The sequence below is a fragment of the Rhineura floridana genome, chromosome 5, assembly GCF_030035675.1.
Source record: "Rhineura floridana isolate rRhiFlo1 chromosome 5, rRhiFlo1.hap2, whole genome shotgun sequence".
Lineage (NCBI taxonomy): Eukaryota > Metazoa > Chordata > Lepidosauria > Squamata > Rhineuridae > Rhineura > Rhineura floridana.
In genome coordinates this window covers 135,698,409-135,722,185 of record NC_084484.1, presented here as the reverse complement: position 1 = coordinate 135,722,185, position 23,777 = coordinate 135,698,409, and the positions used below count along the sequence as shown (strand labels likewise).

The window sequence follows — 23,777 nt, the reverse complement described above, 5'->3', positions numbered from 1 at the left end:
GCCCCAGGGATCTAGCCAACCTTAATCTCTTTTAAAATGTCTGCACAGAAAGTTTCCACTGACAGCAGTATAATGCACAAATAAAAGAAGTAGATACATGGTTTCCTTTTTCCAAGTCGCTTAAATATCAATTTACTTCATTCTGAACGCAAAAGTTGCTTTTTCATCCATTAAACTATTGACTGGGACCCAGAAATTTCAAACTCAGTGTTCTAAACATTGCTTTCTCTTTCCTTTTTAATAGGACTTGGATTGTACACAGTACACACAGTATATGGAGACACCATTATTTTGCCTTGCCATTTAGAAGTTCCTAATGACCTGATGTTTGGAAAATGGAAATATGTAAGTATAACTTATCTTCAAGTATTTCTGTTATGGCAATACACTGCATACAGTGCTGTATTTCATGGTCACTACAGCGATGAGAGGCAACTTAATAGAACCAATGACTGTGTATGAAGTATACAAAGGGGACCCAATGCAAGCACAACAGAATGAGGATACAGTTGCCGTTTCCTGAGAGCACTATAGAATAAACAGACTGTTTTGCTTGATGTTAACAAAACCCACAGTTGTGATGCATATCATGCTCAGGGTCACAGAATGAAAGACTTTCATAAATAGTCTTTTCAAGGATAGGATTAGAGGTGTATATATATACATATATATATATGTATCGATGTGAATGAGTCCAGTGAAGTATATAGAGGTTTAGGAACAGAAAGGTCAAGCTAACCTTACTATCAAAACAAAGTAACAACACAGTCATTGGGTTAATACAGCAAAGTGGCCAAAAGGAGAGTAAGTTTTGATAAACAGAGGCCAACAAGCAGGACCTGCAACAAAATGTTGCCCTGAGGAGTGCTCCTGTTCAGTGTTCCTCACTATCAGCCATGCCTTCTTCAAGGGTATTTCTTTCTGTTATCCACTGGGTTACCTCTTGAGTCAGCATTGCATAGCCACTAATCATGCAGTCTTTCCCTCACCCACCACTTTCCCCCCAAATGTTTTTCCCCAAAACATTTTTGTACTTCAGTTTTCCAAACTTGTTGATACAGCTCTCTTGATTGTGGGTGGTACCATCTTAGTTCAGTCAAGTGTGTCACTGAGATCAGATACAAGTAGACCTGCAACAAAATGTCAGAGTGTGGTGCGCTCTCTGTTGAGGTTTAGCCATTCAATTCTGTTCCCTGCTCTGGGTTTTCTTCCCCCACTCCCAACAGTCATTGCCCACTGAACATGCTCAGTCATCATTGGACTGCTTTAGATTTTTTTCTGTCTCTGAGGATTTGTTTCCTAAAGGTTTTTTTTCTACTTCTGCTAATCTTGGTATTCCCTGTAGTCCGCTTATACCTCCCGCTTGTAAATGAATGGTGCTCTTTTGGCTATGTAAGTATAAGCACGTGGAGAACTGAGATCACTGTTAGTATATATAGTGGTGATGGTAAGCAGGGAGGAATATAAGGCAAGATCAGATCCTGGAAAGGGGAAGATGTTCAAGGACAACACAAAGAACACAAGATAAGAAAAATTGACATGAATCCAGACTTGGGACCTAGGATAGTCAGTTAATTTGCACTAGGAAGTCTGGGTTCAAATCCCTGATCAGCCATGAAGCTCACTGTGTTTGTTGGAGCGGTTATGCTTTCTTAACTAACTTACATATCAAGGTTGTAAAGTTAAATGGGATAAATCCAATATATACTACCCTGAGCTTCTTTGAAGAAGAGTGGGATACAAATGATAAATCAGGGAATGCAGACACAAAGTGGCTGTGGCCAGAGAGCATGAATTGTGGAACCCAAAACAGTGATTCTTTGTACAAGAAAGGGATTTATCTGATGGTTTTTAATTTATAGGGGAAAGGAACCAATCACTTCAGAATAACTACTACTACTGTAGGTGCAAAATGGTGTGTTGTATTTCAAAGGTTTTGTAACTTTGATTTTGTTATTCAGCATGTCATCAAATTAGCTTCCATTTTGAAGCAAAATTTAGAATATATTAGAGTATATAAGAAGATATATTTCTTATGAAACACCATAGATTTTGCAGCTGTCAGGGAACTGAAATAGCACCTGCAAAAGCATGCTTTTGTGCTTTTCACATTTTCATGCAGTATTTTCTTACTAGTTGACTCCAACAATATTTTTTGCCGCCAGTGCTTAAGTGGCATTTATTCTATGACCAGCTGAGTAGTGGCAAATTCAGAAGTGCAGGGTCTCTTCATGATAGTCACAAACATGCCCCCTTCTAAAATTATACAACCTAAGAATATAGAATAACCTGGCCATGCTTGGGTAACCACTTTCATCAAGTTACAGACCACAGCCTCAAGGTACCTTTCTTGGTCAGTCACCAGCTGTTCAGATGCCATTACTTTAAATGTGAAGATAGTATATTTTACCTCCAATCAATGTGTACTACTTTATACAAATTTAAATTAAACTGCATTTGCAATTTTAATGCCCGGTCACTCATTTTGGAGAGATTCTTTAGGAACTTCTCATAACCACTTTTTATGTTTAGCACACTGGAAAAAACTGGTTTCCTCAGCAGACTTGCTCAACTCACTGTCCACCTCTAACTCAAGTTTCTTTATGAACAAGTTGAAAAGCATCAATCCCAATACAGATCCTTGATGGACTCCACTTGTTTTATCCTTATTCCTACACTGTCTTTCCTGATCTTTAGTCAGTTACCAATCCATAAGAGAACCCATCTCCTAATCCCATCTGCTAAACTTACTCAGGAGTTTTGGTGAGGGAATATATCAAAAGCTTGTTTGAAAGTCTATGTCCACATTGTCTGCTGGATCATTTCAGTCCACATGCTTATTGACACTCTCAAAGATCTATTAAACATTAGTTAATCAGGACTTAGCTTTGTGGAACCTATGCTACTTCTTTTCAGAAAGACCTGTTGTTCTGTACGTTTGGTACTTTTATATTTAATAATGCTTTCCCCAGTTTTTCTGGAATAAATGTTAAGATAACCAGTCTGTAATTTCCCAAATCGTCCAAGATCCCTTTTTAAGAACTGGTGTCCACTTTTCAGGTATAAAAACCAATCTTAGGGACATATTTTTGATAGAAGGTCCAATGGTTTCACATTTCAGTTCTTTTAGATAGATACCATCAGGACCAGTTATTTGTCTATTTTAATTTATCAATAGGGCCTAGAACTTCATGTCTTGTCGGCACTATTTGCCTCAATTCCTCAGATTGCCTCCCTGAGAAAGTTCAGATGTAAGTATCTGTGCCACATCTTTTGCAGTAAAGATGCAAAGAATTTATTTAACTTCTCTACAATACCATTTCCCCTCATTTAACACCGGTAGCGGCCATGCCCACTTGTCAGACTTGGCCCGCAAGGCCGATACTGATAAGGATCTGGCCCATACAGCCAGAAAGGATCCCCATCCCTGATTTAGGGTATCTGTAAATTGTACCACTTTGTCGTGACTGGAACATGCATGTACCCATGCTATTGTGATGTTACACAACAGTCAGTCCTTCAAAATCTAATTGTGATACTTATCTGTAGTTATAATTGCACTTGAATGAATGGTTGGTGCAGTGCCCTTAAAAATTCAGTATAATGTAATCATTTCATAATTTCTATTGTGTTAAAAAAAGTATTAGGTAGGCAGGAACACAAATAATGTTTTGATACTGTATTTTTTTTAAAAAAAAACTTTTATTCTAGGAAATTGCAAACAAGGCTTCGGAGTTTATTGCCTTCCGATCTGCAACCAAAAAAAATATACAATATGATGATGTACCGGAATACAAAGATCGATTAAGTCTCTCTGAAAATTATACCCTATCAATTAATAATGCAAGAATTGGTGATGAAAAGAGATTTGTATGCATGCTTGTAACAGAGGACGATGTTTTTGAACGGTCTACAATAGTCAAGGTGTTCAGTAAGTACCATTTACTATCATGCTACCAACACTGATTACTAGCTTGTTCCCCTTCACTTAGAAAACTTCTAGCAAGATATGGCAGTGAAAGCATTCATCAGATGGGTCAGAAGTTCTGTTACAAATGAGATGCCTAACTGTGTGTGCAGCATTGATGTAACTGAATTTGCAATTATTTGTCTAGAAATGAATGCCAAATGTCAACTTCTGCTCCAAGCAAGCATAGTGTAAAGGCGTGATGGTGGTGATTGATTTATTTCATTGATTGATTGAATGAATGAAAACCTCTGACACATTTTAACATAACAAAGAGGGCCCTACAGATGCCTGCAGTGAAAGGGCAAGTATGTAGGGGATAAGGCAATCCCTCAAATATCCTGGTCCCAAGTTGTTTAGGGCTTTATATATTAACAGAAACATATTTGGATCAATAGAATGTTGGCAGTTCCCTCAGCGGTGGAATTATATGTTAACAGAAAGCAGCTCTGGGCACAAGCAGTGTCATTGCATTCTGTATATTGAGCACATTAAATCCATAACCCAATAGTGAAATTACTAGTGCATGGACCACGATAGCCAAGCTATCCCTATTAAGCAATGGCCATAGCTGGTACACCAGCTGAAGTGAATGAAAAACACTACTAGCCACCAAGGCCACTTGAGCTTCCACTGACATTGATGGAATCCCAGACTACATACCTGTTCCATCAGAGGGAATATAACTCCATCCAGAACAGGTCATTGAGCTATATCCCGGACAGTAGAACGATTCACCCACAGGGCTTCTGTCTTACCAGGATTCAGCTTCAGTTTATTGGCAGTCATCCAGACTGCCACTGAATCTACACTGGGGTCAGGAACCTTTTGGCTCCACGGACCAGATCCTTATCAGGATCTGCCTTACAGGCCAAATCTGACAGGTGGACAGGGGTGCAAAATCCCTTGTGTGAGATTGGGGACTTAAAGGGGGAGACTTGCAAAGACTTTTCCAAGTCAGAGACTTAAAAGTTAAATGTGGGGAGACTTGGAAGAGGACTTTGACGTGTCCCCCTTTCCCCCTTTAAGTCCCCAATTTTGGGGGAATTACTGAGAAAACATGAGAAGACTTGGAAAAGGCTTTGAAACAGCCCCAGCTCTCCTATTTGAGCAAATGGGAGCACAAGAACTGTTTTAAAGCTTTTTCAAAAACCCTCTTTTAAGTAGCTGGTGCCCTCCTTAGCAATACCTCTTTTAGCTTATTCTTGTATAGATAAGAATGCCCTGCGTGAGTCATAAATGCTATTTACAGAACACAAGCTGCATTAAGGTCGCTTTCAGCAAGTGCTTCAAGTAAACTGGAGTATCTTTTTGACATTGCCACTGTTTGCCTGTTTCAAAGCCCCCTCCCCCCAGCCCTCATTGTCAAGAACAAAAGGAAGCACGCCTTTAAAATGAAGTTTTGAGGTGAGAGCAAAAGGAATCTAAAATAGATTGCAGCTGAGCACTAGCATATCATCAGCTGTTATAACACAATGTTGTAACTTAGTGTTTGATTCTTTTGTATTCTTGAGTGTTCTAAAACACTAAAAACAGTGCTTTCTTCTTTGAAAACTATACATAAAATAAAGAAACATAAATTATCATTGCAAATCTAGGATTTTAGTATATAAATTTAATTAATTTATTAAAATATTATTATTAAAATTTTCTTCAATTGTAATTCAGCCCTACTTACAGTCGTGGTAACATCTGTATGTTTCACAATTTTGTAACAGGTTTATGAAGTGAAGGTAAAATCTGAGCAAAAAATACAGAAACATTCAAGGAGTAGTGCTGACACTATGTAATTTTGAAAAAAGGGTGGAATTCATAACTGCATGATTAATCTCCTTTCCTTGCTGTTTTTTATTTTCAGTGTTTTATTACTGGATTAGAAATCAGCAATATACTTTAACTAGAACACTTCTGTCCAAGCAAGCTTAGAGGCATAAGCTGTATTTGGACTAAACTAGACTAGTATCCCAATCCTATAGATGTGATGGTGTAGAAAGTGGTTGGTCAGAATGTATGCCATAAGTGAGACAGATGCAGCAAACTTGCTGTTCTCTTCTGGCTGTCAGTTAAAATCTCTTCAGAACAAGTAACATATCAGAGATTTAAGATGATACCAACAAAACTGGGTCTTTGTATCTAAAAGGCCCATAGGATATAAAGTTCTGCTTTATCAAACCAGTGCCTTCTACTGTCCATCTCAATAGCCCCTAAAAAACCTGATAAATGGGGGGGTTGCTTTTGATTTTTTGTTTTTGCTAGTCACACCAGCTGGAGAACTTGGAATTAATTTGGAGTCTTCTACATACAAATCATATAGATTTGCATATATCTATGTGGGGCTGCCTTTGAGGTTGGTCCAGAAGCTGCAGCTGGTGCAAAATGCAGCAATGCAACTGCTCACTGGGGCAGGGTATCGCCAACATATTACCCTGCTGCTGAAATAATTGCACAGGCTGCCCATTAGCTTCTGGGCCAAGTTCAAGGTTCTAGGTTTGGTGTATAAAGCTCTACACAGTTTGGGACCAGGATATCTAAAATATTATCTTATGCCTTATATACCCAGGCAATCACTGTGCTCTGCAGGTGAAGGTCTCCTACATTTACCATCTTATTAGGAGGTCCATTCCGCGTAACATAGGAAGTGGACCTTTATTGTTGTGGCACCTATCCTTTGGAATTCCCTCCCCTCTTAAACATTAGACGGGTGCCATCTCTTATCTTTTTGGCACCTACTGAAAACCTTCCTCTTTCAACAAGCCTTTTAAATAGAGACCTTATCCTAGTTCTGTGTCTGTGCTGGAATTGCTTTTTAAGGTGTTTTTGAAGTTGTTTTTCTAAGATTTGTTAAAGATGTTTTGTTTTAATATGTTTTAACATTTTCTGTTTTTAAGATGTTTTAGAGAGCTTTTAGTGTTTTTGTTTGCTGTCCTGGGCTGCTTCTGGGAGGAAGGGCAGAATATAAATTTAGTAAATAAATAAAAAATATATAGTGTCTTCCCACAAAGATGTCATATAAAGTGTGTTTTGTAGTTTTGCTCACCACAACCTTTCTGATTTCCATATTGCACAAGGACTTTGCCATTATTTGTGGTATTCTTAACATAGTAGCATCAAGTCAGAGTGTTACACTTATACAACACTCCAAACAATCCTTGATGTGGCCACTTTCCTTTATAGATAAGAGCCAAATATACACACATTACAGTGGACACTGGATTGTTGGGGTGTTCTGTTTTTCTTTTGTTTTGTTGGCATCATTTTCCACATAAACATTTTCTCCATGTGAAAAAACAATCATGCATGAAACAATCCTAGTTTTTATGATAGTTGTAGGAAGAAATCATTATATTTAATCTGGATGAGAGAACTGTAAGAATATGGAAACTGGCCCACATGGTAAAGTTAATCAGTATTGTAAAGGAAGAGAAGGTAAACAACCAGATAACTTGTTTATTGAAAAATGGAGCAATTTTGTCATCTATTGATGTAATAAGACACAAGATGTTATTCATTCATATATATTACTGGAAACAATTTAATATTGTATAGTACAGAATAATCTAGAGTTTTTGTCAATTCATTTCCCTCTTTGTTTATATACTTATCTCTTTTTCCCTTTTGTGGTTATTAAAACTAAATATGCATGTTTTAATATTTATCTTATTAATGTATTTAGAATTTAATTTATATATAATATATACAAATAAACAATAATAATAATTACACATAGCTAAATGTTTGTCTCTGGAAAAATAGCCCAAAATCTCTGCAATTTAATTCTTTTCTTTTTTAAATGCAGAACAACCATCACAGCCTGAAATTATAAGTCAAGCAAAATTTCTAGAAACAGAACAACTCAAGATGGTAAGTAAGCATTTTCTTTGTTAAACTTCTTCAAACTTGTCTGTCTTTTCCCCACTGTTTCCCACATGAATTCAGTATGTTCTAGAGGTGTATGATAAACCTAGGAGAAACTTGAAGGAAATACTGTATAGATGCACTCAGTACATAAGGGAAAGAAAAGAAAGGCTAGAGAAAATCGTGAGCGAACACACTTACTCAAAACAGGAACAGCCTCTCTCTTCTAAATGCATATGTGATACCAATTATATTTGCCTCATTTCTTACTCCCAGATGTCCAAAAAAACCTGAAGAGGCTACAAGAAGCTCCTTTTTCTCTTTCTTTGCAATGATTAGTAGCAGTTCTTTGAGGTCTCATGCCTTTCCCAAACACATTTCTAGAGATTCTACAGCTTAAACTTTGGATTTTAGATTTGCAAAGCAGTGCTCTACTATGCCTGACCTTGTCCTCAAATGTGCAGCTGTTGTGGTTTTAGTGGGTATATCTGGTGTATTTGTTTTACATATTTTTTTCATGCAGGATTTTTCAATCTTATTCTGAGAGTGATACCTCCATTTATTTGAATGGCATTAACTTCCAGATAACCCACTCATGTGTACTCGCTTTTTACATTAATTGCTTTAGGAACATACAGGGTTGTATTTAGCTAAGTCCTACTCGGATTTGACCCATTAAAATTAATGAATGTAGATTAGTCATGTCTATTAACTCAGTGAGTCTACTCTGAGTAGAACTACCGTTGGATACCACCACTAATGAAGAATTTAAAAGATGAGTTCTTTTTTGTTTGATTGTATGACCCCATTACACTAGACTTGGGGTGCATAATAATTAAAAAGCAATTTCCCACATATGTAGGAATCAGTCATCTGTTTCCAGGTGGTCTTGATTTGCTATGTACTGAGTTCTCTGTTAGATATTAAATATTCATGTTAAAATTAACATAACACTTGGTATATGCATATGAAAAACACGACAAATAGCAACTCACCACCATATAATGAGCAAGATACGGTTTTTGCAACAAAAACTTTAATTACTTCTAAAAGACTATGACACTTAGTATAATAAAATGTTACAGTTCCCAATGAATAGGCAGATTAAATTTTATTGCCTCCAAATGAGTGTGCCATAGGGTGCTTTCACAAAAATGAAGCTCTTAAGTATTTAAATGAGTGGCACTGTTCAATGGGATGACCATCCAGGGCCCATTTAAGCCACTCATGTATTTTGGCAAACAATTGTACTTCCTGTTACAATAAGTTCCAAGTTTAGAGAGTAATTTTTCTCGCACCTACTTGAAATGTTGTTATTATTATTATTTGATTTATATCCCGCGCTTCCTCCCAGCAGGAGCCCAGGGCAGCAAATAGTGAAACAAGAGCCATATCATCTGCACTGGATTTTGTTTTTTAAATTTCCAGTTGAGGGAGGGATAAAAGGAGAAGAAAGCGGCTGGACTACATCACTTATATAGCGATTAAACAACAGTGGGTCAAAATGCAGCCTTGTTTTATACCGCTTGATATAAATATTTCTGAAAGAAAACATGAAAATCCCAGTTCAGATTTTAACGTTACTATTGGAGTACAGCTGCTGTAAAAGAAACAGCAGTAGTTTATCCAATAACTTTCCCGCCAGAGACTCTGCTGGCACCCACAGCACTTTTATCAAGATACAAGGATCAGCACTTCATTTTCTACCCCCCCCAAAAAAAGTGCTGCCTGTTTTGATACCTGCTGTGCCACACTAGAAGGATCAAGGAGGGTGACTCATTCAAAAATAATGATCCTTGCACAAAAGCCCCTTATTTTGTAAACTCCCCCCCCCAATAATTTACCCTCACTTCTGATTCAGGCACAAACAACATGGGGCAGGATCATCATTCATTATCTGGGTCAGACCATCATTCATATATCAGCCTCCTTTACGTATAAAGTGCAGAGGGTGTGTTCTTACCAGTAAACTGAGCATGCAGAAATGAGTGCTGAAACTTTCCACCTCCTGTGTCTTACCACAATGTGGTTGCTCTAGTTTCTTTTCTAATATTAGAAGTAAGCCAGAAACAGAAAAAAGTGGCTGGAACAACAGACTAAGATCAGGGAAGGCAAAGGAGAGTGTAAGATTGGTGCTTCTCTCCCATGCTTCTTGGAATTTATGAAAAAAAGTGTGTCTATCACTGTTCCATTCAGTTTGACCCTCAGTTCTATAGCATTAACCTGGTTGTGGGATAAGCTGCCCTCTAGGCAAGCAGCTTCTCAACCTTCTTGAAAGTTAATATCTGCAGAGGCAGCTCTCTTGGTAGTTCTGCCACAAAAAGAAGTATGGGAAATGGTGGCCTCTACATCTTGGAACTCCCATTCTGCAGAAATACTAGCATAATTGTACCACTTTCACCATATGCTGAAGATACACCTCTTTACCCTAGCCTTTTATTTGATTTGAGGTATTTTGTTTTCTGCTATCCTCCTATTTTGCCGTATTTAAACTGTTCTGTTCCATTTGGAAGAGTTTTATGTGTATAATAGTGTAATTATTCTATTTGTTTTTATAATTGTATATTTTACTGTTGTAACCTGCCTTGGGACCTTATGGTTAGAGGCAGGGCAGAAATCTTAATAATAATGATGATGATGATGATGATAATTGGGTAGAAGATAAAGACAGTCCCTTGGATATGTTGAGTACAATGGCTATAAATGTAGATATGAATGAACAGGAAACTCTGTAATAATCTGAACTTCATTTATTTGCATTTTTAAGCTTGGGGAATGTATCTCAAAAGATGGCTACCCGAAGGGAAACCTTACGTGGTTCAAGAATGGAGTTGTTTTGCAGTCTGTTGAAGGAAGTAAGTTTTAGAACTGAATGTGCAGTCTACTGCTAGCTATGTTTGTCTCCCTTCACAAATGCATACCAGCTCATACAGTGGCTCAATTTTAGTAGGTCATTTAGACTGTTCTCATTAAGATTGCTTTAAACCTTTAGCTGCAATTAGTACTTCAAAAATATTGACTGCATCTTGATACTCTGATTTGATGCACATGTTTTCTTCCCAATAACTTTACAAAGAAAATGTAAGAGTTTTTTTTAAAAAATGTAGTTTCTTTAATGCAAGTGGGTATTCAGATGTTGCTGAACTTCAGCTCCCATTATCCCTGGCCATTGGCCATGTTTGCTGGGGCTTATGGGAATTGTAGTTCAGCAACATCTGGCCTAAGGTGCCTCACACCTGCTTTAAGAAATATTGTTGTGACAATGTCTCACCTGGAAGCTTAAGGTCCCAATAGTGTGTAGCAGCTGTACCTTAATACTAAACACAGCATTTCTTTCTTTCTTTCTTTTGCTATTTCTTCAGACTCTGTCCAACAGTTACTTAGTCTATCCTTAATATTAAATATTAATATTAATGATATTAATATCATTAATACAGGCTAAATTAAAACAAATAAAGTTAGCAGTTACACATGACAGTGAAAATCAACCGTTTTCTTTCAAAAGCTGTTGTCATAAAAGAACAACCAAAAGCGGATAAAACAACTGGACTCTACACCGTGATATCTTCACTAGAATATAAGCCAACAAAGGATGATACAAATGCACAGTTTACTTGTACAATGACATATTTTGGGCCAACAGGACAAGAAACAATACAATCGGAATCAGCAGTCTTTGACATTCACTGTAAGTTCATAAATACCTGTCTCTAAAACATTAAAGAGCCCTCTGTTTGCTTTCAGGATCACTACTGTGTATGTGTCTGTCTGTCTGTCTGTCTGTCTCTCTCTCTGTGTGTGTGTGTGTGTGTGTGTGTGTGTAACAGAGAGAGAGAAAGAGTTTGAAGATTGGTTCTGCCTAAAGATGGGATCCACATTTTGGTGCCAGTTTGATTTTTGTTTTGTGAACTTCCTTCCAGTACAGCTTCCTCAGGGATCAATGTTTGCTATTAATATGATTTGCTTTTTCCCTGCAAAAATATCAGTAATAATGTTGATGTTTTTAAAAATATTGTTTTTATAGATTTTTAAAATATTAATATTTTAAATGAAGTACCAATATTATTTATATTTTGAGCAAAATATTAATATTGATATTTTTGAGGCAATTTTTTTTTAAAAAAAATGGTAGAAACCCGCTAGAAAAAAACCCAATCTGCGAGGACAAAAAAAAGGGAATAAATAGGAAATCCGGTGTCAAATTTGAATTTTGTGAAATTCGAGCACATCCCTAGTTCTGCCTAGAACTTAGGTTTGCAGTTTTCATTGGATGAACAAGTTAGAGTTCAGGAAGTAATAGCAAGGATGGTGAGCAGACAAGTTGTATTATGGTTATTTCCAGACTTCATTGCAGAAGAGGGCCTTGAGGAGAAGTGACTTGTTGAGGGTATTTCAGGCACATGGTCAGTATAGAAAAATATTACAACTTGGGAGGGATGGGTAAAATGGGAAATGCAGTAAGGAGTTTAAGCAGTGTGACATTTTGTGACCCTACAGCGAAAGAAGAGATTAAGGCCCTTTAAAAGTAATAAGCAAAAAATGCATAATTGTTACTCTATAATTTTTGTTATGAGGGATCCACATATCCCTTTTCTAGCTACCATGCCTGTTGCAGCAAAATCTCATTTTCAAAGACTCTGAAACAAAAATATTTTGCTACTATGGGCCTAGAAATCTAAAATTTCTGGAAATTTTGAAGCCATGGGGGGGGGAGAAAACAGTTAAAAAAAAAAAACCTGAAATTTGAGGGGGAAATTGAAAAATATGCGATACTTATTTTTTAGCAGCCTTTACAGATCCTTTGGGAATATAAAATTATTATGTGCAACTTAGTTTGCCCATCAAATTTTCATGTTTGGTATATTGAAAAAATAGCTTATTCAGACAATAATTATTTTTTGTTGCAAATCAAGCTTCACACTACTGAACTGTAAAGAACCCAGCATCTCTTTAGTTTTGCCAGTTTATGAGGAACAGGCAAAAACAAAGGAGAATAAACCATTATATTTATTTATTTACTTATTCATTAAATGTATATCCTGTCCTTCCTCCCAAAGGAGCCCAAGGTGGCAAACAGACAAGCGGTAAAACATCTAAAAACATTTTTAAAAAGTAAAACAAAGACAATTATTATGTATTCTGAAAATTAATGTCTCCTCCAGTCCTCAAGTAGACATAAAGCACTCATTTCCATAGAAAGAGCTGAATTTGTGTATGAATGTCAGAATCCTGTAAATGGGAGTAACTTGTAAAATGATCAAAATATGTTCCTGAAATCAATCAATACAATTTATCAATGTGTATGTTTACCTAAAAAACCACCTTCTCTGTCCATTTCCATTGAGTAATAGGGTGCTGATTCTGACATCATACTGGTTAGTTTGTGAAGACTGAAGCAGCTCAAAGGGTTATTCAGGGGATATTAACCCCTTTTTATGTAGATTTCCCTATAGGATCATAAAAAAAAATCATAGTCTGCAACATTGATAACAAAATTTAACACTTCTCCAACCAACCAGTAGAATTAACAAAATTATAAAGAATGTAAAGAAGGTCTACCTCCACCTAGACCCAGGCAAGAACTGTAGAAGCCATTCGGACCTCTCCACATAGGTCTACTCACTAAAAAAGATAGATACCCTGCTTCATACTTGCTAGGCTGCAGGAATGTCACTAGGTCTAGCATGGTTGTTAAAATTACCTGGGGCAGTAATGCTTCATTGGAATGATATGCACAGGGCTGTAGTAGTAAGGCACAATGCAAAGAGTTTGCCAAAGGTTGAATCCTATATACACCCCTCTGTGCGCGGTGGTGGGGCGAGAAAGACATAGAGCAATACTAGAGCTCACTTTCAACTAAATATGCATTGTCTTGGGCTGCATGTCTCTGATTTTATGTTGCTTCTGTATGCTTCAGCTGAACTGGAACAATTGCCCACACTGATGTACAGGAAATGGACAATGTCAGTTTCCGGCAGCTTAATATATTGTATATACATTTTTTGCATTTTACATCACTGAATAAAAGCACATGATAAGCAAACATGTTAAACTCTGGCAATTCAATCTACTTAGTACTGGCCAGGGACCCATTTCTGCAGCATAGGAAGCATGTTGCAATACTTCATCTCAAACCATAGTTGCAGAAGAATACTAGTGTCAAGTAGACCCCTCTATTCCTCCCTCCCCAGAATTGTCAAAACTGATATCGCCAACCATTCATTCCCAACTTCCCCTTTCCAACAGATGATTGGCAAGAAAATATGAGTGTTTGTGTGCATATGTGTTTGAAATGGTTTTGCCCCTTCCACCCTTCCGGAAAGGATGGGTATTTCTATAAGTGAAGGAGCAGAGCTTACTGCTGCTGTGGTCCCACATAATTTTGTGCAGTACAGTTCAATTATCATGTTCAGTGAGATTGTTCTTCCTCTTATACATGAAATAAATTGTGGCTATTCATTCAGTTACAAATGTTTTGGTAGAGAATTGATTTTTATATTTCCGTATTTTGCGCAGTATCTGCTAATCAAGATTAGTGAAGTACAGTTGGCCCAGATATGTGGCCCCTGAATATAGGCCGCATCCCTAAAATGAGATATCTTAAATCACAGCTTCTCTACCTATATCAGTGTGATTATAGGCTGCACTCAGGCTTTATACAAGCTACATTTTGTTCTGTATTCAGACCAATAAGAAGTTCTGATTAACTATATGTCTGGTTGACCTAAGCTACAATTTTGTTATAAAATAACCCATTTGAGCAGTGGCCATTGTCCCAAACAACTCTGGTACATTGTGTGTTCACCTGCTTGGTAAGCAGAAGGCCAGAATTCAGTCCTATGCCCCAATCTTGCCAGGGTGACTGTGTGCATAGTCCTGGGAGCTAGCTGCAGAGATCCAGCACCAGGATCTGCACCAACCTTTTTGTGTGTATGGTTCTTCAAAAAAAAGGGGGGATCTGTGTGTGCAAGTTTCATTGCCTTTGCTTCATTGTGATATTTATGTTTTTAAACTCTAAGGATATAGAAGAGAATGAGGGTTTTTTAAAAACTGATAATGTCTTTTCAGATCCTACAGAAAAGGTTAGAATTCAAGTACTTACACAAAGAAATACCATTAAAGAAGGTGATAATATCACCCTAAAATGTTCAGGAAATGGTAATCCTCCACCCCAGGAGTTTTTGTTCTACATTCCTGTAAGTATTGACCAGAGCTTGGAAGTAATTAGTTACAAAAATGAATTACTTGTAATTTATTACTTTTTGAGGAATGAGTGGGTAATTCCTTTACATTTTGATTGTAATAGAATGATGAGCAATTTTATTACTTTTGAGGAGTAATTGTAATGTTTCCAGCATTACTTTTGGGCATTACTGGGGGGGGGAGCAGTGGAAGTCTTCTGCTCCTCTGATTTGTGGATGAAAATCATGTCCCTCAAACTGGGCTTCTGTGTAGCATTTCTCTTCCCTCGGGCTCTGTGGGTGGGTAGGAGGTGACGACGGAGGAGGTGGAGAGCGAGACGGAGGTGGAGTGGAGAAAACAATTGTTTAAAAAAATGGATGGTGGTAGAGAAGAATAGAGTGAAGGGAGAAAGGAGCTGGAGGGCAAGAATGTGCATAAAGGAGAAGGATGTGGTTGCGGAACGGAAATAAAGAACTGTGGAGGTGAAAGATGACTCTGTGTGTGTGTGTGTGTGTGTGTGTGTGTGTGTGTGTGCTGCATTTGCAGTACTTTAACTTTTTTGCATCTCAAGGAAAAATGTTTGCTTGGGTGGGTGTCCCATAGTTGGTGGCAGGGCAGAGTCCGGGAGGTGATTGAGTGAGAGAGATTGTGCGTGCTGGCTGAGTGTGTGTGTGTGGGCAGGGTTGGACTTGGTTTGACATGCAAAGATCTGAGCAGTGGTCTCTGCCTCCCTCCCTTCCCAGTGGAGAGACCACCACTGCTATCTTATGGATAAAAAGAATTATTCTACTACCTCTGTGTGTGTGTGTTTATTTTTAATGTTGTTTTAGGCGACTTAGTATGCCGCAACCAAGGGCAGCACTTTGTCGTCACTCTACTTCTTTATAAAGTAACTTAAGTGTAATTGTAGTGATTACTTTTGAGTGACGATAAAGTAATCAATTCCTTTCAGAACAATTGTACTTGTAATTGTAATTTATTCCTTTTTGGGGCCATGTCACAGTAATTGTAATTTATTCCTTTTTAAAAGTAATCTTCCAATCTCTGGTATTGACTACCTGCAGTCACCATTTGGGTGGGTGGGGATGTGATTTAGCATTACAGGCGGGCCCCGCTTATATGGCAGGTTCCATTCCGGATTGCCACCATAAAGCAGAAATCGCCATAAAGCAGAACCTATTGAGGATAATGGGGCGCGTTGCGCGAAAATGCCGCAAAAGCCCAAAACTGGCTTTAAAACGAGGAATTTCCTGCTGCCGCATTAGCGGAACGCCGGAAATCAAAGCATCAGTAAGCAGGGCCCTACTGTACATAAGCAGTGGGCCTGTAATGTATACAGTTCTGAAGAAATACTTACAATTTGCCATTTTAAGCTTGCTTGTTTTCAGCTTATTGCGTTTTCTTTCTTTACTTTTCCTAAAATGATCATTTATTTTTAAGACCTGAAATAATATGTTATTGCTATCTTAATTCCCAAAGTCGTTGAACTGAAATTACTCACACATCAATTTTTCCACTGACAATATCAAAAATCCTTATTTCTAACTTCTTTCGGCTATCCACCTAATTTTCTTTTGTTTTCACCCATTCTTAAATTGTGCAGCAGTGAGCTCATTCTGTGACATCACACATCTAGCAGCAGTGCTTTATAAAAGCTAGCATGGTTTCTGGGTGTAGACACTCATATATTTATTGAAGTAACTGGTGAAAGTACTGATGATTTCACTACTGATCAGATTATAAAATTGATCACTAAAATTTACCCATGGTAATTTATACCCTTGTTCCAACTGAGTAGTGGGTACATACTAGTATTATTTTGCGACAATGAAAGTCACTGTAAACATTAAATTAGGAAACATGGTTTTCCTTTATTGGTAAACTTCTCTTTACAACTTTCTCTAAAAGGGGGAACCAGAACCTATAAGAAGTTCAAGTCTTTACGTATTGACGGATGTTAGAAGAAATGCAACAGGGGAATACAAATGTTCACTGACTGATGAGAGTTTGATGGATTCTACTCTAATTACAGTACATTGTAAGTAATGTTGTTTTAATTTCGTTTTTTATGTGTATGTTGTTTCATAGCAGATGTCAGATAACAAATATACTTAACATACTCCTTGCTATTCTTATAGGGGACAGGGCAAAGCAGCTCAACAGTTGTGTTTGGACATCATGCTAAACCATCGTTTAGTTAAACATGAATTAGCCTGGCTCATGTTTTACCTCTCTTATTTCCTCCTCCCAAATAGTCAAGAGGAGGACTTTGGAAGCTTTCACTTCCACTTTTGGTTGGCTGACCTCGCCAAGTTGTTCAAACCCAGAACTATGGATAACTATGGATAACTATGGATTAACTATGGTTAAGCTCGAAACCCCAAAAGAGGCAGACTCCTCCACAGAATTGTTGTGGGTGGTGATACCATGCCCCAGGAAGGATTTAATACTGGGAACAATCTATCGTCCCCCTGATCAAAATGCTCAGGGAGACCTGGAGATGAGATATGAAATTGAGGAAGCATCCAAACTAGGAAATGTGGTAGTAATGGGTGACTTCAACTACCCAGACATAGACTGGCCGCATATGTGTTCCAGTCACAACAAAGAAGCAAAAATTTCTAGATATTCTAATGACTGTGCCCTAGACCAGTTGGTCATGGAACTGACCAGTGGGACGGCAACCCTGGACTTAATCCTCAGTGGGGACCGGAACCTGGTACGAGATGTAAGTGTTGTCAAACCAATTGGGAGCAGTGACCATACTGCTATTAAATTAAACATACATGTAAATGGCCAATTGCCAAGAAAATTCAACACGGTCACATTTGACTTCAAAACAGGAACCTTCACAAAAATGAGGGGATTGGTGAAAAGAAAGCTGAAAAACAAAGTCCAGAGGGTCACATCACTCGAAAATGCTTGGAAGTTGTTTAAAGACACTATATTAGAAGCTCAACTGGAGTGCATACCGCAGATCAGAAAAGGTACCGCCAGGGCCAAGAAGATGCCAGCATGGTTAACAAGCAAAGTCAAGGAAGCTCTTAGAGGCAAAAAGTGTTCCTTCAGAAAATGGAAGTCTTGTCCGAATGAAGAAAATAAAAAGGAACACAAACTCTGGCAAAAGAAATGCAAGAAGACAATAAGGGATGCTAAAAAAGAATTTGAGGAGCACATTGCTAAGAACATAAAAACCAACAACAAAAAATTCTATAAATACATTCAAAGTAGGAGACCATCTAGGGAGGCGATTGGACCCTTGGATGATAAGGGAGTCAAAGGTGTACTAAAGAACGATAAGGAGATGGCAGAGAAGCTAAATGGATTTTTTGCATCTGTCTTCACAGTGGAAGATATAGGGCAGATCCCTGAACCTGAACTAACATTTGCAGGAAGGGATTCTGAGGAACTGAGACAAATAGTGGTACGAGAGAAGAAGTTCTAAGCTTAATAGACAATATAAAAACTGAGAAATCACCGGGCCCAGATGGCATCCACCCGAGAGTTCTCAAAGAACTCAAATGTGAAATTGCTGATCTGCTAACTAAAATATGTAACTTGTCCCTCGGGTCCTCCTCCGTGCCTGAGGACTGGAAAGTGGCAAATGTAATGCCAATCTTCAAAAAAGGGATCTGGGGGGATCCCGGAAATTACAGGCCATTTAGCTTAACTTCTGTCCCTGGAAAACTGGTAGAAAGTATGATTAAAGCTAGATTAACTAAGCACATAGAAGAACAAGCCTTGCTGAAGCAGAGCCAGCATGGCTTCTGCAAGGGAAAGTACTGTCTCAGTAATCTATTAGAATTCTTTGAGAGTGTCAACAAGCATATAGATAGAGGTGCTCCAGTGGACATAGTGTACTTAGACTTTCAAAAAGCTTTTGACAAGGTACCTCACCAAAGACTTCTGAGGAAGCTTAGCAGTCATGGAATAAGAAGAGAGGTCCTCTTGTTGATAAGGAATTGGTTAAGAAGCAGAAAGCAGAGAGTAGGAATAAATGTACAGTTCTCCCAATGGAGGGCTGTAGAAAGTGGAGTCCGTCAAGGATCGGTATTGGGACCTGTACTTTTCAACTTGTTCATTAATACCCTAGAATTAGGAGTGCGCAGTGAAGTGGCCAAGTTTGCTGACGATACTAAATTGTTCAGGGTTGTTAAAACAAAAAGGGATTGCGAAGAGCTCCAAAAAGACCTCTCCAAACTGAGTGAATGGGTGGAAAAATGGCAAATGCAATTCAATATAAACAAGTGTAAAATTATGCATATTGGAGCAAAAAATCTTAATTTCACATATACGCTCATGGGGTCTGAACTGGCAGTGACCAACCAGGAGAGAGACCTCGGGGTTGTAGTGGACAGCACGATGAAAATGTCGACCGAGTGCGTGGCAGCTGTGAAAAAGGCAAAGCTAGGGATAATTAGGAAAGGTATTGAAAATAAAACAGCCAATAACATAATGCCGTTGTATAAATCTGTGGTGCGGCCGCATTTGGAATACTGTGTACAGTTCTGGTCGCCTCATCTCAAAAAGGATATTCTAGAGTTGGAAAAGGTTCAGAAGAGGGCAACCAGAATGATCAAGGGGATGGAGCGACTCCCTTACGAGGAAAGGTTGCAGCATTTGGGGCTTTTTAGTTTAGAGAAAAGGTGGGTCAGAGGAGACATGATAGAAATGTATAAAATTATGCATGGCATTGAGAAAGTGGATAGAGAAAACTTCTTCTCCCTCTCTCATAATACTAGAACTTGTGGACATTCAAAGAAGCTGAATGTTGGAAGATTAAGGACAGACAAAAGGAAGTACTTCTTTACTCAGTGCATAGTTAAACTATGGAATTTGCTCCCACAAGATTCAGTAATGGCCACCAGCTTGGATGGCTTTAAAAGAGGATTAGACAAATTCATGGAGGACAGGGCTATCAATGGCTACTAGCCATGATGGCTGTGCTGTGCCACCCTAGTCAGAGGCAGCATGCTTCTGAAAACCAGTTGCCAGAAGCCTCAGGAGGGGAGAGTGTTCTTGCACTCGGGTCCTGCTTGCAGGCTTCCCCCAGGCACCTGGTTGGCCACTGTGAGAACAGGATGCTGGACTAGATGGGCCACTGGCCTGATCCAGCAGACTCTTCTTATGTTCTTAATTTCAGAAACCATAGTTTGTAATTGGTTTGTTAATGATAACCACAGTTTGTCAATCTGGATGACACAACAAATTTCAGTTAACGAAAAGCAGAAGCAAAAACTTCTAAACTTCTCTTCTCAACCATGTGGGAGGAGTTTGTGAGTCCAGGAGGAAGTTAGGCTTGTTTACATCTCACTAAATCATAGTTTAGCATGACATCAAAATGCAGTCATCATATGCTACCTTAGTTTTTAAAAGGTTGGATGTCTTACTCGGGCTGGTGATTTAATCACATACACTCCTTGTAATAAGTGTTGCAGTGATTTCCTAAGAGTCATTTTTTTCCAAATTTCATGCAGTTTCTTTAATCTTTTTTATTTTTATATTCCAGTAACATTTTATTTTCATTTTTGGTATACAAATATTTGGTATACAAATACACAGTATAAAACAATACATAACACACAACAAAGCAAAATAAAGAGCATTGATTGCATTGTAGCATCTAAAGAAGTCGTTTTTTTTGTTGATTGTCCTTGTTTAGTAATTGCTCTCTTTTGCATTCTGAGTTTTCTTATACTCTTATACTGCATAAGAGATGTTCATGTATGAAGGGCAGTTGCCAATTATGTATTTTATTTTGTTTATTTGTCACATGTGCAATAAAGCTCAGCCAGGCTGCTCAAAATTTGTCCACAGCATTTCTTGAATTATTTATGTCTTTTAAAAAAAATAGTTTCTTAAGTGTACAAATCAAAATCTTCATAGAGATATAGACACCTATTACAATGTACTAACATATAGCTTATACAATCAAAAGTATACATACATATGTAAATTAAGAAAAGGGAAAAAACACCAAGACAAAAAATAAAAAATTTCATCATAAAAATAAAGAGGGAGAAGAGTTACTGAGATTTAATGTAAGCTCTAAAAAGCATAAACTTTAATACACAGAATGTAACAGATTTAGAAATTCAATGTTGGCAGATGGATTTAGCTACAATGAACTCCAGAGACTACCCAAAAACATCCCTCCATAAAGAGGCATGAGCTGATGGCTGACAGAAATCATGCTACCCCCTGCTATATAGCTTATAAACATAAACCGTTTAATATGAAAATTGTCTTTTTTTATTTGGATCCCGTCTCACCAACCTTTGTTGTGTTAACTTTTCCATCAAAGCTATGTTCCATACCAGAGAATACCATATATTATTAAATTGTAGTCAACCTTTTTTCAGTGGCGAGCAACTACAATTCTTGCTGCCACTAGTAAAGTAACATTAAATCCTTAGAGTGCAGTGATAAATTATCTCCTTGGAAAATAGACAAAGAGAGCCATAACATGATCAGACATAATGTTCTGCCCTGTAATCAACCCAATCTCATGAAACACTTTTTCCTCCAAAATGTCTGAACAGCAGTACATGTCCACCACATATGAAAATAATTTCCAAGCACTTCACACACTCTCCAACACATCGGTGTAGCAGGGCATTCTCGATTGTGGCCCCCACCCTCTGGAACTCTCTCCCATATGATCTTCGCCATGCCCCCTCCTTGGTAGGCTTTCGCCAAGGATTAAAAACGTGGCTATTTCAGCGGGCATACAGGATCCCTAGCAAATTTTAGTATATAACGTACAGATGTGGGTGGGTTGATTAGTTGAAGATTGTATTTATATGTCATATTTATATTGTATTTATATGCTGTATTTTATTTTAATTTATGTGCGCTGCCTAGAGTGGCTGTTCACTCGGCCAGATAGGCGGCATAAAAATAAAATTTTATTATTATTATTATTATTATTATTATTGATTCTATGCAAAACTAATGGAGTTAGACACCACCTATAATCTTGCATGGGTTTTCAAGCAGTTTCGCTGATATTGAATGAAATGGGAATTTATCCCATAAATGTTCCCATTTTACAGAATCAGTCTCCATACCAACATCTTCCTCCCATTGGTGTCATAGACTATCTAGATTTTCAGTAGTTAGATCTAATCAGAGCTTGGAAAAGTTACTTTTTTAAACTACAACTCCCATTAGCCCCAGCCAGCATGGCCACTGGATTGGGCTGATGGGAGTTGTAGTTCAAAAAAGTAACTTTTCCAAGCTCTGGATCTAATAATATTTATATGAAAATGATAGAGAACCCTTATCAGTGAATGATTTCCACCAAATACTTCTCAAACAAAGCCAATGATTTCTGTCCCTGCTCCTCCACAGAAGTTATGAAGTGCTGAACCTGAAGTAACTGATACCAGTATATTGATGTGGGTATAGCTTATCCTGAATTTGTTTTAGAGTAAGTGGAACTCTCCATTCATGAATAAGTCATATAATGTGTAAAAAAAACCCTTGCCTCCCAACATAGGGCTACCCACTATCACCCTTACATTTTCTTTTTTTTGTTGAGATTTTAAAAATCTAATAATTTTAAAAATCAGATAAAGGACTGATGTTTTATTTAGCAGTCCCAATGTGGTTCTTCAGCTACTGGATTTTAGTTTTTGCTGAAGGTAAAATGCTTTTACAATTTTAAAAGATGTTCATTTTATAAGAAAATGCAAGGTTGAATGTTTTCTTCAGTCCTCTTGGCATTTTCTAGTTGAGAAACTAGTACTGCAGATGATTATCAATCATGCAAGACACATAGCTGCAGAGGGCGCTGCATGGGGCAATCCTCAAGCTAATCTTTCTGTGACATTTAAAGCTTTCCAGATGAAAAAAGATATTGGCATAGCGGCACTTAATAAGTAAGATTAATGTTGGAACCACACAGCAAATATAAAACATACATAAAAACATTAATGCATTGCATATCCAATACAATTAAAACTGTAATACAACAGACATCTGAAGATTAGTAAAATAAAAATAAAATTGTGACATCCAAAATGCCAAATAGTACTTACAAATCTACTAAGAAGAGCTTGCTGAATCAGACCAATGGCCCATCTAGTCCAGCATCCTGTTCTCACTGTCGCCAACCATAGGCCTGTGGGCAACTTGTAAGCAGGACTTAAGCACAAGAGCACTCTCCCCTCCTGTGGTTTCTAGCAACTGGTATTCAGAAGCATACTGCCTCTGACTGTGGAGACAGAGCATAGCCATCATGCCTAGTAGTCTTTGACACCATTACCCTCCATGAATTTGTCTGACCCTCTTAAAGCCCTCCGAGTTGGTGGCCATCACTGCCTCCTCTGGGAGCCAGTTTCATAGCTAAACTATGCACTGTATGAAGAAGTATTTTCTTTTATCTGTCCTGAATGTTCCAGCATTCATCTTCATTTGATGTCCACGAATTCTGGTGTTACGAGAGACAAAGAAAACTTTTCTCTGTCCATTTTCTCCATGCCATGCATAATTTTTAAACTTCTAACCTATCACCTCTTATTCACCTTCTCTTAACTAAAAAGCCTTAAATGCTTCAACCTTTCCTAATAGGGGATTCATTCCATCCCCTTGATGATTTTGGTTGTCCTTTTTTGAACCTTTTCCAACTCTACAATATTCTGTTTGAGATGAAGCAACCAGAATTGTACACAGTATTACAAATGCAATCACATCATAGATTTGTACAATGACATTATGATATTGGCAGTTTTATTTTCAATACCTTAATGATCCCTAGTATGAAATTTAC

At 37.8% G+C, this 23,777-nt stretch overlaps 1 protein-coding gene across 5 annotated transcripts in view; it reads left to right on the top strand.

The window, feature by feature from the left end:
- The window catches only part of ALCAM (activated leukocyte cell adhesion molecule), a 240,776-nt gene that overhangs the window by 153,673 nt on the left and 63,326 nt on the right, over window positions 1-23,777 (top strand). For all 5 annotated transcript variants that reach the window (XM_061628146.1, XM_061628143.1, XM_061628144.1 and 2 more), the window contains exons 2-8: window positions 245-345; window positions 3,712-3,931; window positions 7,764-7,828; window positions 10,590-10,677; window positions 11,328-11,510; window positions 14,891-15,018; window positions 16,913-17,042. In XM_061628146.1, coding sequence (XP_061484130.1) covers window positions 245-345; window positions 3,712-3,931; window positions 7,764-7,828; window positions 10,590-10,677; window positions 11,328-11,510; window positions 14,891-15,018; window positions 16,913-17,042 — 915 coding nt within the window. The remainder of the gene's footprint in view (window positions 1-244; window positions 346-3,711; window positions 3,932-7,763; window positions 7,829-10,589; window positions 10,678-11,327; window positions 11,511-14,890; window positions 15,019-16,912; window positions 17,043-23,777) is intronic.